General features: G+C 45.5%; 1 protein-coding gene across 2 annotated transcripts in view; it reads left to right on the top strand.

The window, feature by feature from the left end:
* LOC141132489 (protein diaphanous homolog 1-like) overlaps nucleotides 1-13,433 on the top strand; it is a 281,186-nt gene that overhangs the window by 140,971 nt on the left and 126,782 nt on the right. For both annotated transcript variants that reach the window (XM_073620954.1, XM_073620953.1), the window contains 2 exons: nucleotides 1,640-1,779; nucleotides 11,370-11,478. In XM_073620954.1, coding sequence (XP_073477055.1) covers nucleotides 1,640-1,779; nucleotides 11,370-11,478 — 249 coding nt within the window. The remainder of the gene's footprint in view (nucleotides 1-1,639; nucleotides 1,780-11,369; nucleotides 11,479-13,433) is intronic.

Raw genomic sequence — 13,433 nt, 5'->3', positions numbered from 1 at the left:
CTGTCAATAGATGCTGAAAAAGCATTTGACAGAAAAGACTGGGGGGGGTTCATGTCCTTGACATTAGAGGAGTTAGGGATTGGTCCAAGAATGATCCAGTGGATTAAAGTGTTTTATAAACAACCAACGGCAGCGGTGAGGGTGAACAGGACCCTGTCCCTCCAATTTGATCTGAGCAACAGAACGAGACAGGAGTGCCCCCTTTCTCCTTTATCATTTATATTAACTTTGGAGTCTTTACTTGCAACTATTCGAAATAAATTGGATATAAAAGGAGTGAAAATTGGAGATGATGAATATAAGGTGGCGGCATACGCGGATGATATCCTGTTTTATTTCTCTAATCCAAGAACAACGTTACCTAATATAATGAAAACACTGAAAGATTACGGAGAGTTATCAAATTTTAAAATAAACCATTCAAAGTCAGAAATCCTGAATATCAATATAGATAAGAAAGAAGAACAATGTTTTACAAGAAAAATTCTCATTTAAATGGCAGAAAAAATTTAAATATTTAGGGGTATATCTAACAGCGACCTGGAAAGACTTATGTCAAATTAATTACATCCCGTTATTAAATGAAATCAAGGAAGAAGTAAGGAAAATTTCCATGAGACTGCTTTCCTGGGTAGGATGGAAAAATGTCATAAGAATGGGGATTTTACCAAAAGTACTATATAAGTTTCAAATGCTCCCGATACATATTCCACAGAGCTATTTCAATATATTAAAAAAGATGATTCTTGGGTTTATATGGCAACATAGAAAATAAATAACAGATATTTGATTGTTAGTGCTAACTGAGTGATTCATGCATCAAATGCATTGTTATTATGTAATCTAAATTTTTATGAGTAGCAAGGCAGAGATTTAACCCTCATGTTCTTCTGCTACCAGTGAACTATAAATCCCCATCACCACTGGCTGCTAAAATACACTTAAACTAGTTTCCAAACAAGTGTAGCGCAGCAGAGCATACATAGCACAATTAAAAGTAGATGGCAAAGTTTTATTTCTCAAAATTGTAACAGTAATTTTGCCAATGCATTTCTGCACACAGAACGGTAATGCGGGAACATTTGGGGGTATATACATACTGTATACTGTAACGTTTCAAGTTACTAACCTGACAGAGCTACTTTTTGAGCTTGTTTTATCCCATCATTCTTTTTGCATCAATTCAGTTATCATACGCATTTCTTAGATGTGCAATAGTTAATTTTTACATGACAGTTTAACTTTTGAAAGCCTTCTGATTTATCCTTTTTTTTTTTTTGGCCACCTGGAGCCGATATCTTTTGTGTAATTCTGAATAGAATACATTTTATCATTTTATCACACTCCACAATAATTGCTAGTCAGAAGGTAGCATTTTTTCAAGAACAAAATCCATATGATCTTTGCAAACTGTGTTTTGTATAGAATACCACAAAAAGTCTGTAATAGAACATGATTATGGTAAAGTCAATGAATCTTACAGTAAAACCTTTGGGGAATGGAAATACAATAGTACAATTTAGAAAATCCCACATTTCTATTAAATACTGTATGTTTGGAGTGAATTGACACATTGCTCTGTTGTACTGTATAGTCCTTTAGCATTTCTTAACAAGTTTGTCTCATCCCCCATTTATAGTTTGGAATAAAAACAGTGCTGGAGACAGAGGATGGGATCCTGCTTCTGGCAAAAGCCGTGGACCCCACAGTCCCTGCCATGATGGTTGATGCTTTGAAACTGCTGTCTGCTTTGTGCATTCTTCCCCAGCCTGAGGACATGTAAGCTTAGGATTCAGAATTAATTATTGCATTTCCCTTTTTTAACACTAGATGGTGCCTTAGGACAGCTTGTTGCCTTTTTCTTTTGGGCTTCTTCCAGGCAGTGCCAGCTGCTTTCATTTCATGCAGTAAGGTCAATATTATCCAAGTGACTTGGTTATTTAAATAAGCAATACAACAGAAATGTTGACTTCAAAATTACAGTTTTACTTGTGCTTCAGTGGAAGCCAAATGACTGCATTGAGTTAGGGTTTAAGTGTTTGGGGTATCTTGCACCACTTAAAGAATTTTTTGTTTTTGTTTTAAATAAAATATAAAGTGCAACTAAAACCAAAGTGACAGCAAAACAAGCTGCTCCCCAATTGTAAAGCCTATACTATGAATCATATATGCATGGGGGACGCTAAGAGACCACCTCTAATCATATGCTGTACACCAGATACCAATACAGTGCAAAATTCTTATGCTGTAAAGCAAAATAAAATACAAATTTCATAGGCTGTGGGACAAAATAAAGTGTAGAATTCATATGCTACAAAGCAATTTAAAATAAAGTGCAAAGTGCTAAATTTCAATCATTAAAAATAGTGACAGTAAATGAAAGTCCTTATAAATGCTGTTCGTAAAATCTTCTAGATCGATGCAACTGTTCTTCAATATGGTATGTTGTTAAAAACCATTACCAACTTAATGCTTGTTCACCTGATCGTGCTCAATTATATGAACACTCACCAGATGGCCGTAACCCCTTTAACTAAACCTTACTTTACTCTTTTTTTACCCTCTTTTTAGTTAAAGGCGTCCGGGCCATCTGGTGAGTGTACATCTAATTGAGCACTAAATTTTTTTCTGTTTTAGACTATTTTTTTTATGTACCTGCATAAAAATAGCCAATAAAATGAATTACAGTGGAACCTTAAATTACGAGCATAATCCGTTCCAGGAGAATGCTTGTAATCCAAAGCACTCGCATATCAAAGCGAGTTTCCCCATAGAAGTCAATGGAACTCGGAAAGGCTTGGGAACGGAGTATTTCTGAGCGTTTCCGAGTATTTCTGAACGGCTCCGAACCGTTCCGAGTTTCACCGTTGCCTCCGCACCTCTGGCAAAATGCAGTACTGCACATCCCATTAGCTTGAATTCTGCTCGTTTTGCGAGGCAACACTCGAAAACCGAGTCAGAATTTTAAAAAGTTGCTTGTCTTTCAAAACGCTCGTTAACCACGTTACTCGTTAACCAAGGTTCCACTGTACCTTTTTCTGAAGTCCTATTTTCAGTAGCGTGGCCTAAGCTGTCCTTGGACTGGGTGTAGTTCCTAACAAACTTTTGCGCATGGAAATTAGGCTTCATTCAGCCCAATGCAGAGCAGTCTGCATTCTTAATACAACACCCTCTAGTGGTGGGCATAAACAGCCTGTTCACAGCAATGCAGGATATTTACACAAAAAAAAAGTCAGGCCAGCCTGTTGTAAACTGGAATAAATTCATTATTCATATTGTAGGTGTAGTTACTGTTTAAAGTTAGTGGACTCTGTGATGTGGTTCCCAAGCACAAAAAAAAAACCTTTAGAAGGAAAGAAGACAGATCCAATTCTACGGATTAGTGCTACTACACATGAACTTTCAATATTCTCAGAAAAAAAGGCATGGCCACAGGCTTCAGTAGGCATGTTGGCATGCTTGGTAAAATTACATTACTTTTACAAAAATAAATATGCATCTCTATTCTGCTCTCCCTGTTGAAATTTATAATACAAGTTTACACCTCAGATTCAAAGAAAAGCATGTACAGTAGCTCACAAAGGTGAGTACAGCCCTCACATTTTTGTAAATATTTTATTATATCTTTTCATGTGCCAACACTGAAGAAATGACACTTTGCTACAATGTAAAGTAGTGAGTGTACAGCTTGTATAACAGTGTACATTTGCAGTCCCCTCAAAAATAACTCAACACACAGCCATTAATGTCTAAACCTCTGGCAACAAAAGTGAGTACACCCCTAAGGGAAAATGTCCAAATTGGGCCCAATTAGCCCCCCCCCGGTGTCATGTGACTTGTTAGTGGTACAAGGTCTCAGGTGTGAATGGGGAGCAGGTGTGCTCTCACTCTCTCATACTTGTGGAAGTTGTACTTGTACTGGAAGTTTAACATGGCACCTCATGGCAAAGAACTCTGAGGATCTGAAAAAAATAATTGTTGCTCTACATAAAGATGGCCTAGGCTATAAGAAGATGCCAAGACACTGAAACTGAGCTGCAGCACAGTGGCCAAGTCCATACAGCGGTTTAACAGGACAGGTTCCACTCAGAACTGGCCTCACCATAGTCTACCAAAGAAGTTGAGTGCATGTGCTCAGCGTCCTATCCAGAGGTTGTCTTTGGTAAATAGATGTATGAGGTCTGCCAGCATTGCTGCAGAGGTTGAAGGGGTGGGGGGTCAGCCTGTCAGTGCTCAGACCATACGCCACACACTGAATAAAATTGGTCTGCATTGCTGTTGTCCCAGAAGGAAGCCTCTTCTAAAGATGATGCACAAGAAAGCCTGCAAACAGTTTGCTGAAGACAAGCAGACATGAATTACTGGAACCATGTACTGTGGTCTGATGAGACCAAGATAAACTTATTTGGTTCAGATCGTGTCAAGTGTTGTGTGACAGTAACCAGGTGAGGAGTACAAAGGCAGGTGTGTCTTGCCTACAGTCAAGCATGGTGGTGGGAGTGTCATGGTCATTTCATTTCATTAAGGGTACCATGAATGCCAATATATACTGTGACATACTGAAGCAGAGCATGATCCCCTCCCTTCGGAGACTGGGCTGCAGAGCAATATGCCAACATTATAACAACCCCAAACACATCTCCAAGATTACCATTGTCTTGCTAAAGAAACTGAGGGTAAAGGTGCTGGACTGGCCAAGCATGTCTTCAGACCTAAACCCAATTGAGCATCTATGGGGCATCCTCAAACGGAAGGTGGAGGAGTGCAAGGTCTCGAACATCCACCAGCTCTGTGATGTCATGGAGGGGTGGAAGAGGACTCCAGTGGCAACCTGTGAAGCTCTGGTGAACTCCATGCCTGAGAGGGTTAAGGCAGTGCTGGAAAATAATGGTGGCCACACAAAATATTGACACTTTGGGCCCAATTTGGACATTTTCACTTAGGGGTGTACTCACTTTTGTTGCCAGCGGTTTAGACATTAATGGCTGTGTGTTGAGTTAGTTTGAGGGGACAGCAAATTTACACTGTTATACAAGCTGTACACTCACTACTTTACATTGTAGCAAAGTGTAATTTCTTTAGTGTTGTCACATTAAAAGATCTCATAAAATATTTGCAAAAATGTGAGGGGTGTACTCACTTTTGTGAGATACTGTGTGTGTCTATATAGCTCTAGATCTTTATATCTACAGTGAGGGAAAAAAGTATTTGATCCCCTGCTGATTTTGTACGTTTGACCACTGACAAAGAAATGATCAGTCTGTAATTTTGATGGTAGGTTTATTTTAACAGTGAGAGACAGTATAACAACAAAAATATTCAGAAAAATGCATTTAAAAAAGTTATAAATTGATTTGCATTTTAATGAGTGAAATAAGTATGTGATCTCCTATCAATCAGCAAGATTTCTGGCGTTCAGGTGTCTTCTATACAGATAACGAGCTGAGATTAGGAGCACGCTCTTACTGGCGGTTCACACAGGGGCAACACAACTTGCAGGCCGACTCAGAGGCGACCTGCACACGACTTCAGCGGCAACTTGCAAAACGACTTCTGTATAGAAGTCAATGCAAGTCGCCTGAAGTCGCCCCAAAAATAGTACAGGAACCTTTTTCTAAGTTGGAGCGACTTGCGTCACTCCTATTAGAACGGTTCCGTAGTGCAGAACAGGACACGACTTGTCAGATGGCTAAGTCGCCTGACAAGTCGTCCCTGTATGAACCGGGGCTTAAAGCTTCTAATCTCAGCTTGTTACCTGTATAAAAGACACCTGTACACAGAAGCAATCAATCAGATTCCAATCTCTTCACCATGGCCAAGACCAAAGAGCTGTCAAAGGATGTCAAAGACAAGATTGTAGACCTACACAAAGTTGAAATGGGCTACAAGACAATCGCCAAGCAGCTTGGTGAGGGGGTCACAATAGTTGGTACGATTATTCACAAATGGAAGAAACCCAAAATAACTGTCAATCTCCCTCGGTCTGGGGCTCCATGCAAGTTCTCACTTTATGGCATTTCAATGATCATGAGAACGGTGAGAAATCGGCCCAGAACTACACGGGAGAATTTTGTCTATGGTCTCAAGGCAACTGGGACCATAGTCGCAAAGAAAACAATTGATAACACGCTCTGAAAGACTGAAATCCTGCACTGCCTGCAAGGTCCCCCTGCTCAAGAAAGCACATGTGCAGGCCTGTTTGAATTTGCTAATGAATATCTGAATGATTCAGAGAACTGGGTGAAAGTGTTGTGGTCAGATTAGACCAAAATCGAGCTCATTGGCATCAACTGAACGCGCCGTGTTTGGTCCAGATGCCATCGAATGTAAGCATTTATCCACTCAAGTTGCGTATGACAACGAACTGCAGTCAGGATGAGACCCTGATGAGGACAACGAGCATGCAGATGAGCTTCCCTGAGACGGTCTCTGACAGTTTGTGCAGAAATTCTTTGGTTACGCAAACCGATTGTTGCAGCAGCTGTTCGGGTGGCTGATCTCAGACGATCTTGGAGGTGAAGATGCTAGATGTGGAGGTCTTGGGCTGGTGTGGTTACACGTGGTCTGCGGTTGGATGTACTGCCAAATTCTCGGAAACGCCTTTGGAGACGGTTTATGGTAGAGAAATGAACATTCAATTCAAGGACAACAGCTCTGGTGGACATCCCTGCAGTCAGCATGCCAATTGCATGCTCCCTCAAAAGTCAAGACATCTGTGGCATTGTTCTGTGTGATAAAACTGCACATTTTACTGTAGAGTGGCCTTTTATTGTTGCCAGCCTAAGGCACACCTGTGCAATAATCATGCTGTCCAATCAGCATCTTGATATGCCACACCTGTGAGGTGGATGGATTATCTTGGCAAAGAAGTGCTCACTGACACAGTTTTAGACAGATTTGTGAACAATTTTTGAGAGAAATAGGCCTTTTGTGTACATAGAAAAAGTTCTTTGAGTTTAGCTCATGATAAATAGGGGCAAACCCAAAAGTGTTGCGTTTATAATTTTGCTGTGTGTGTGATATATTTATATATAATATATGTGTGTGTTTTTTAATATATATATATATATATATATATATATATATATATATATATATATATATATATATTACATACATACATATACAGGGCTCAAAATTTAAAGTCCTGAGCTACTAGCCAGGCCTCAAAGGTTACTCGCCACCAGCTGCCCCGCCCAACCCGTACCCCACCCCTAATCACGCCCTCATAAATTATCTCATGAAATTACACTTAAATGTTTTATGCAGAATGAAGTTATAAAAATAAATATTAACAACGACTTTATCTGTGTCCGCCGGTGCAGCCTGTGTCTCTCCCCCCGGTGCAGCCTGTGTCTCTCCCCCCGGTGCAGCCTGTGTCTCTCCCCCCGGTGCAGCCTGTGTCTCTCCCCCCGGTGCAGCCTGTGTCTCTCCCCCCGGTGCAGCCTGTGTCTCTCCCCCCGGTGCAGCCTGTGTCTCTCCCCCCGGTGCAGCCTGTGTCTCTCCCCCCGGTGCAGCCTGTGTCTCTCCCCCCGGTGCAGCCTGTGTCTCTCCCCCCGGTGCAGCCTGTGTCTCTCCCCCCGGTGCAGCCTGTGTCTCTCCCCCCGGTGCAGCCTGTGTCTCTCCCCCCGGTGCAGCCTGTGTCTCTCCCCCCGGTGCAGCCTGTGTCTCCCCCCCCCCCCGGTGCAGCCTGTGTCTCCCCCCCCCCCCCCGGTGCAGCCTGTGTCTCCCCCCCCCCCCCCCGGTGCAGCCTGTGTCTCCCCCCCCCCCCGGTGCAGCCTGTGTCTCCCCCCCCCCCGGTGCAGCCTGTGTCTCCCCCCCCCCGGTGCAGCCTGTGTCTCCCCCCCCCCCGGTGCAGCCTGTGTCTCCCCCCCCCCCCGGTGCAGCCTGTGTCTCCCCCCCCCCCCGGTGCAGCCTGTGTCTCCCCCCCCCCCCCCGGTGCAGCCTGTGTCCCCCCCCCCCCCCGGTGCAGCCTGTGTCTCCCCCCCCCCCCCCCGGTGCAGCCTGTGTCTTCCTCCCCCGGTGCAGCCTGTGTCTTCCTCCCCCGGTGCAGCCTGTGTCTTCCTCCCCCGGTGCAGCCTGTGTCTTCCTCCCCCGGTGCAGCCTGTGTCTTCCTCCCCCGGTGCAGCCTGTGTCTTCCTCCCCCGGTGCAGCCTGTGTCTTCCTCCCCCGGTGCAGCCTGTGTCTTCCTCCCCCGGTGCAGCCTGTGTCTTCCTCCCCCGGTGCAGCCTGTGTCTTCCTCCCCCGGTGCAGCCTGTGTCTTCCTCCCCCGGTGCAGCCTGTGTCTTCCTCCCCCGGTGCAGCCTGTGTCTTCCTCCCCCGGTGCAGCCTGTGTCTTCCTCCCCCGGTGCAGCCTGTGTCTTCCTCCCCCGGTGCAGCCTGTGTCTTCCTCCCCCGGTGCAGCCTGTGTCTTCCTCCCCCGGTGCAGCCTGTGTCTTCCTCCCCCCCCCCCCCCCCCGTGCAGCCTGTGTCTTCCTCCCCCCCCCCCCGGTGCAGCCTGTGTCTTCCCCCCCCCCCCCGGTGCAGCCTGTGTCTTCCCCCCCCCCCCCCCGGTGCAGCCTGTGTCTTCCCCCCCCCCCTCCCGGTGCAGCCTGTGTCTTCCTCCCCCCCCCCCCCGGTGCAGCCTGTGTCTTCCTCCCCCCCCCCCCCCGGTGCAGCCTGTGTCTTCCTTCCCCCCCCCCCGGTGCAGCCTGTGTCTTCCTTCCCCCCCCCCCCCGGTGCAGCCTGTGTCTTCCCCCCCCCCCCCCCCGGTGCAGCCTGTGTCTTCCTCCCCCCCCCCCCCGGTGCAGCCTGTGTCTTCCTTCCACCCCCCCCGGTGCAGCCTGTGTCTTCCTTCCACCCCCCCCCGGTGCAGCCTGTGTCTTCCTTCCACCCCCCCCGGTGCAGCCTGTGTCTTCCTTCCACCCCCCCCGGTGCAGCCTGTGTCTTCCTTCCACCCCCCCCGGTGCAGCCTGTGTCTTCCTTCCACCCCCCCCGGTGCAGCCTGTGTCTTCCTTCCACCCCCCCCGGTGCAGCCTGTGTCTTCCTTCCACCCCCCCCGGTGCAGCCTGTGTCTTCCTTCCCCCCCCCCCGGTGCAGCCTGTGTCTTCCTTCCCCCCCCCCCGGTGCAGCCTGTGTCTTCCTCCCCCCCCCCCCGGTGCAGCCTGTGTCTTCCTCCCCCCCCCCCCCCCCGGTGCAGCCTGTGTCTTCCTCCCCCCCCCGGTGCAGCCTGTGTCTCCGAACCCCCCCCCCCCCGTGCAGCCTGTGTCTCCGAACCCCCCCCCCCCCCCCGTGCAGCCTGTGTCCCCCGTGCAGCCTACCTGTGCAGGGGGAGAGAGAGGAGAGCCGCCGCCTGGTTGATTAGACCGCAGGGAACATAACAGCTTTCATTTCAATAGCTGTGTGTTCCCTGCCGTGCGCCGTCATGTACAGCGCCTCCCCCTTGTCCGGGCACTTTGATAGACAGATCACCCGTCCAATCCTGGGATGGGTGATCTGTCTATCAAAGTTCCCCGGACAAGGGGGAGGGGCTGTATATGACGGCACGCGGCGGGGAACACACATCTATTGAAATGAAAGCTATTATGTTCCCTGCGCTCTAATCAACCAGGCGGCGGCTCTCCTCTCTTCCCCTACGATCGGAATGACCATACCATCCTTGCTGCCGGCGGTGCTCGCTTCCCCCCCCCTCCCAGGCAGCCCACACTAGCCAGCCCACAAAATCCACTCGCAAAATGCAAGTGGAAATTTTTAGGGCTGTATATATATATATATATATATATATATATATATATATATATATATATATGTATGTGTGTGTGTATATGTATGTGTGTATATATGTATATGTATATATATATATATATATATTTATTTATTATATTTATATTAGTAAAACCTCGGTTTGAGAGCGTTTTGCAAGGCAACAACATTTTTAAATACATGTTGACTTGATCTACAAGTAGCATCATGTCACAACTGAATATAAAAGAAAAGTTTGCAGGCATCTGGGGTAAAGCTGTCCACAGGGCGCTTTTGAAAATTATGATTTCTTCCTACGCCACTTCATTTTTACAATTTTTTTTTTCTTTCTGATCATCTCCTGAAAGCTTTATAAAATAATTTTCAAAAAATGATGTAGTTCGTTTGGTAGTACTTTAACCACTTCCCGCCCGCCGGCCGTCATATGACATCCTTGACTTTGCGCGGGTATATATGAATGATGCCTGCAGCTACAGGCATCATTCAGATATCGGCTTTTTTCAGCCAGTGATTCCCTATACCATAAGAACGATCATAGCGGTTGGTCCACCGCTTGATCATTCTTACGGGCGGGGAGAGGGGACGCCCCCCTCCCGCCGCCCTACAGTGCTTCTACCAACTCACCAGATTCACGCCGGAGTCTCTATGATCGTTCGGAGGCCGGGCGTGATGCCATAACATGACATTCAAACAAATGGCGCTGCCTCGGCTGGGAATCCGAGAGCGCTTTTTTTTTTTATTTTAGGCTTCCCAGCCTAGAGGTGAGATGTGGGGTCTTATTGACCCCACATCTCACTGTAAAGAGGACCGATCATGCCATATTCCTATTACAAGGGATGTTTACATTCCTTGGAATAGGAATAAAAGTGATCAAAAAAAAATTTTTTTTGTTTTTTAAGTGTCAAAAAAAAAAATTAACAATAAAAAATAATTTAAATATTTAAAGCGCCCCTGTCCCCGTGTGCTCGCACACAGAAGTGAACGCATACGTAAGTCCCTCCCACATATGAAAACAGTGTTCAAACCACACGTGAGGTATTGCCGCAAACGTTAGAGTGAGAGCAATAATTCTAGCCCTAGACCTCTTCTGTAACTCAAAACATGTAACCAGTAAACTTTTTTTAAAGCGTCACCTATGGGGATTTTCAAAGTTTGGCGCCATTCCACAAGCATGTGCAGTTTTGAAGCGTGACATGTTGGGTATCTATTTACTCGGCGTAACTTTATATTTCACATTATGTAAAAATGTGTTCATTAACTTTACTGTTTTTTTTTTTTTTTTTTTTTAAACCGTTTTTTTCCCAAAAAAAACGCATTCGAAAAATTGCTGCACAAATACCGTGCGAGATAAAAAGTTGCAACAACCGCCTTTCTGTTCTCTAGGGTCTTTGCTAAAAAAAAAAAACATAACATGTTTTGGAGGTTCTATGTAATTTTCTAGCAAAAAAATTATGATTTTTACATGTAGGGGAGAAATGTCAGAATTGGCCTGGGTGGCAAGTGGTTAAAATAATATACTAGCTGCTGTGTTTTTGCTTCATGTCTCATTGCTCTTTGAACTTTTAATACTGTGGCTCTTGTCGACTGTTTTTACTTTATTTTTCTGATAATGATTGCTCTGCTTTTAGACATGAACGTGTCCTTGAAGCACTCACAGAAAGAGCAGAGGCGGATGAGATGGAACGATTTAAACCTCTTCTGGAGGGGCTTAAAAGCGGAACACCTGTAGCACTCAAGGTATTATTGCCTCTTCCTTTTTGGTTTTATCTTCATTGCTTAATACCACACTTGAAAATAGAAATCTTGCCTGTGGTTCTGTAAGTGGAGATAGTGTTTAAATGGTTTTTATATTAGTAAAATAAAAGTACAGGATTGGAAAAAGATGTTTGGAACAAAGTTTCTCTTTAAAGCGTTAGGATTCCTGAAATAGTTTTACAAACCATGATTTGTAGGAAAGCGCAGGCATTAAAAAGTGTTGTTTCATTCCCCCTGCCATCCCCCAGAAGACTCCAGCACTTTTCTTAGGTACACTATGCTTCCCTTTCCCCTTTCAGTGGAAATTTGTGTGACAGTGTGGCGCGAGGGTAATTCATGCCTGTAGAGGTGGGTTTGAATACTATCCACTGATTGTTCATTTCTTTCAAACACAGGACAGTCAGTGGTCCCCAGGAAGTATTAAAGTGAAAGGGAAACCTGTGAAGCACACACATGCCCCCCCCCCCCCCCCCCCAAGGGTCTTCTGGCTGTCATAAGTTCTTTCACTTCTCCTGCGGTGGTTGTGGGTGGTCATTACTGCTGCACTGAAGGACACTGGCATAATGACACGTGAGCACTGTTTAATGCAATAGCAGAATGAACCCAGGCTGCATTGATTTCGTACCCCCAGGGGGTGTGCCAATGCCAGCCTGGGTTTAGAAAGCTCCTTCTGTCATTCAACCCAGAAAATGAACGACTGGGTTTATGGCAGCAAAAATACATTTTTTTAAGTTAATGTTTTCTTTAACCTCTTCCTGGCACCGTAACACATATATGCATGGGCCTCAATGCCCAATACCCATCCATTGCACATATGCATCTTTGGGGATCTGAGGTTGTGTGTTGAGAATGTGCTCACTGCGCGTTCCATGCACACTGACCAAGCTGTGACTGACAGTCTGTCTCTGTGATCAGAGGTCTGTGAGACAGGATCCTGATAATGTGAGTCCAATCACAGTAGTCACATGATCGGGATACTACTTCTGCCTCCCAGCTTTATGACCTACTTAAAGGGCCACTGGGAGCTCATAGCAGAGGCCCTAAAGTTGTCCAGGTTGTTCTTTCAGTAGATCAGCTCCATCTGTCCCATAAAGCCAACCCCCCCCCCCCCCCCCCACCACCAAACTATAGATTTACATGTCTTGCCCACATGCAAAAGGAAACATTTGTTGCATTAAATAATAAATGTAACATGGTGTTTACACACACGTTGTTTTTCTCATCCCCACTGCAAACCTTAATTTGCTCTGCTGACTGTACCAGAAACTGAGATCTTTATGAAGTAAGGTTTATTTAGTTGTCACGCACAGTCTGTCTCCAAAGGCAGGCAGAGCAGCCTATCAATGTGAGAAGACCGCATAGATTTCATCATCATCAGTGGGGGAAGACTGATTGAGGACTGATTGAGAAGCTTCTATCGGGTTAATTACTTTGTCATGAGTGCAGGTGTTCTCATCCCAGGTTAGCAGCTACCTGTGTGTCATTTATCTCCTCTGGCTGCATCACCTGAAAGTTTGTCATGTCTGCAAATCGTTGAGCCTTCTATTGACAGTCTAATTTAGCTGCTTATATTTTTTTATAGTGGTCTCAAATTGTAAAAGACAGGGGTAGCAATGAGGAAACATTCCCTATTTCCAGCCAATGACCATGGCAAGGGTTGCTGCTCCCATCTAAACCTGCAATTACACAGGCACTTTACAGGGTTATTACAGGCATTTTTGCATGTCTCTCAAGCTTCAGCGTTTGTTTCCTGGGCTGGGCAAGGGGAGGATAGCAGTTCTTTAGGATAACAGGAGTTCTTCAGGTATAAAATGCACATTTACAGGCGGTCTGTGGGGCCCAACACATCTGAATATGCTCAAAAAGACCCATATACTGTTGGGTGTGGTCAGGTGTAGGGAAATGAGCAGAAAAAGGCTTGCATGTAAATGAGGGCT

Source organism: Aquarana catesbeiana, linkage group LG03 (genome assembly GCF_042186555.1).
Source record: "Aquarana catesbeiana isolate 2022-GZ linkage group LG03, ASM4218655v1, whole genome shotgun sequence".
NCBI classification, from domain to species: domain Eukaryota; kingdom Metazoa; phylum Chordata; class Amphibia; order Anura; family Ranidae; genus Aquarana; species Aquarana catesbeiana.
Note: the sequence above shows the minus strand (reverse complement) of the source record. Positions and strands in the feature narration are given on the sequence as shown.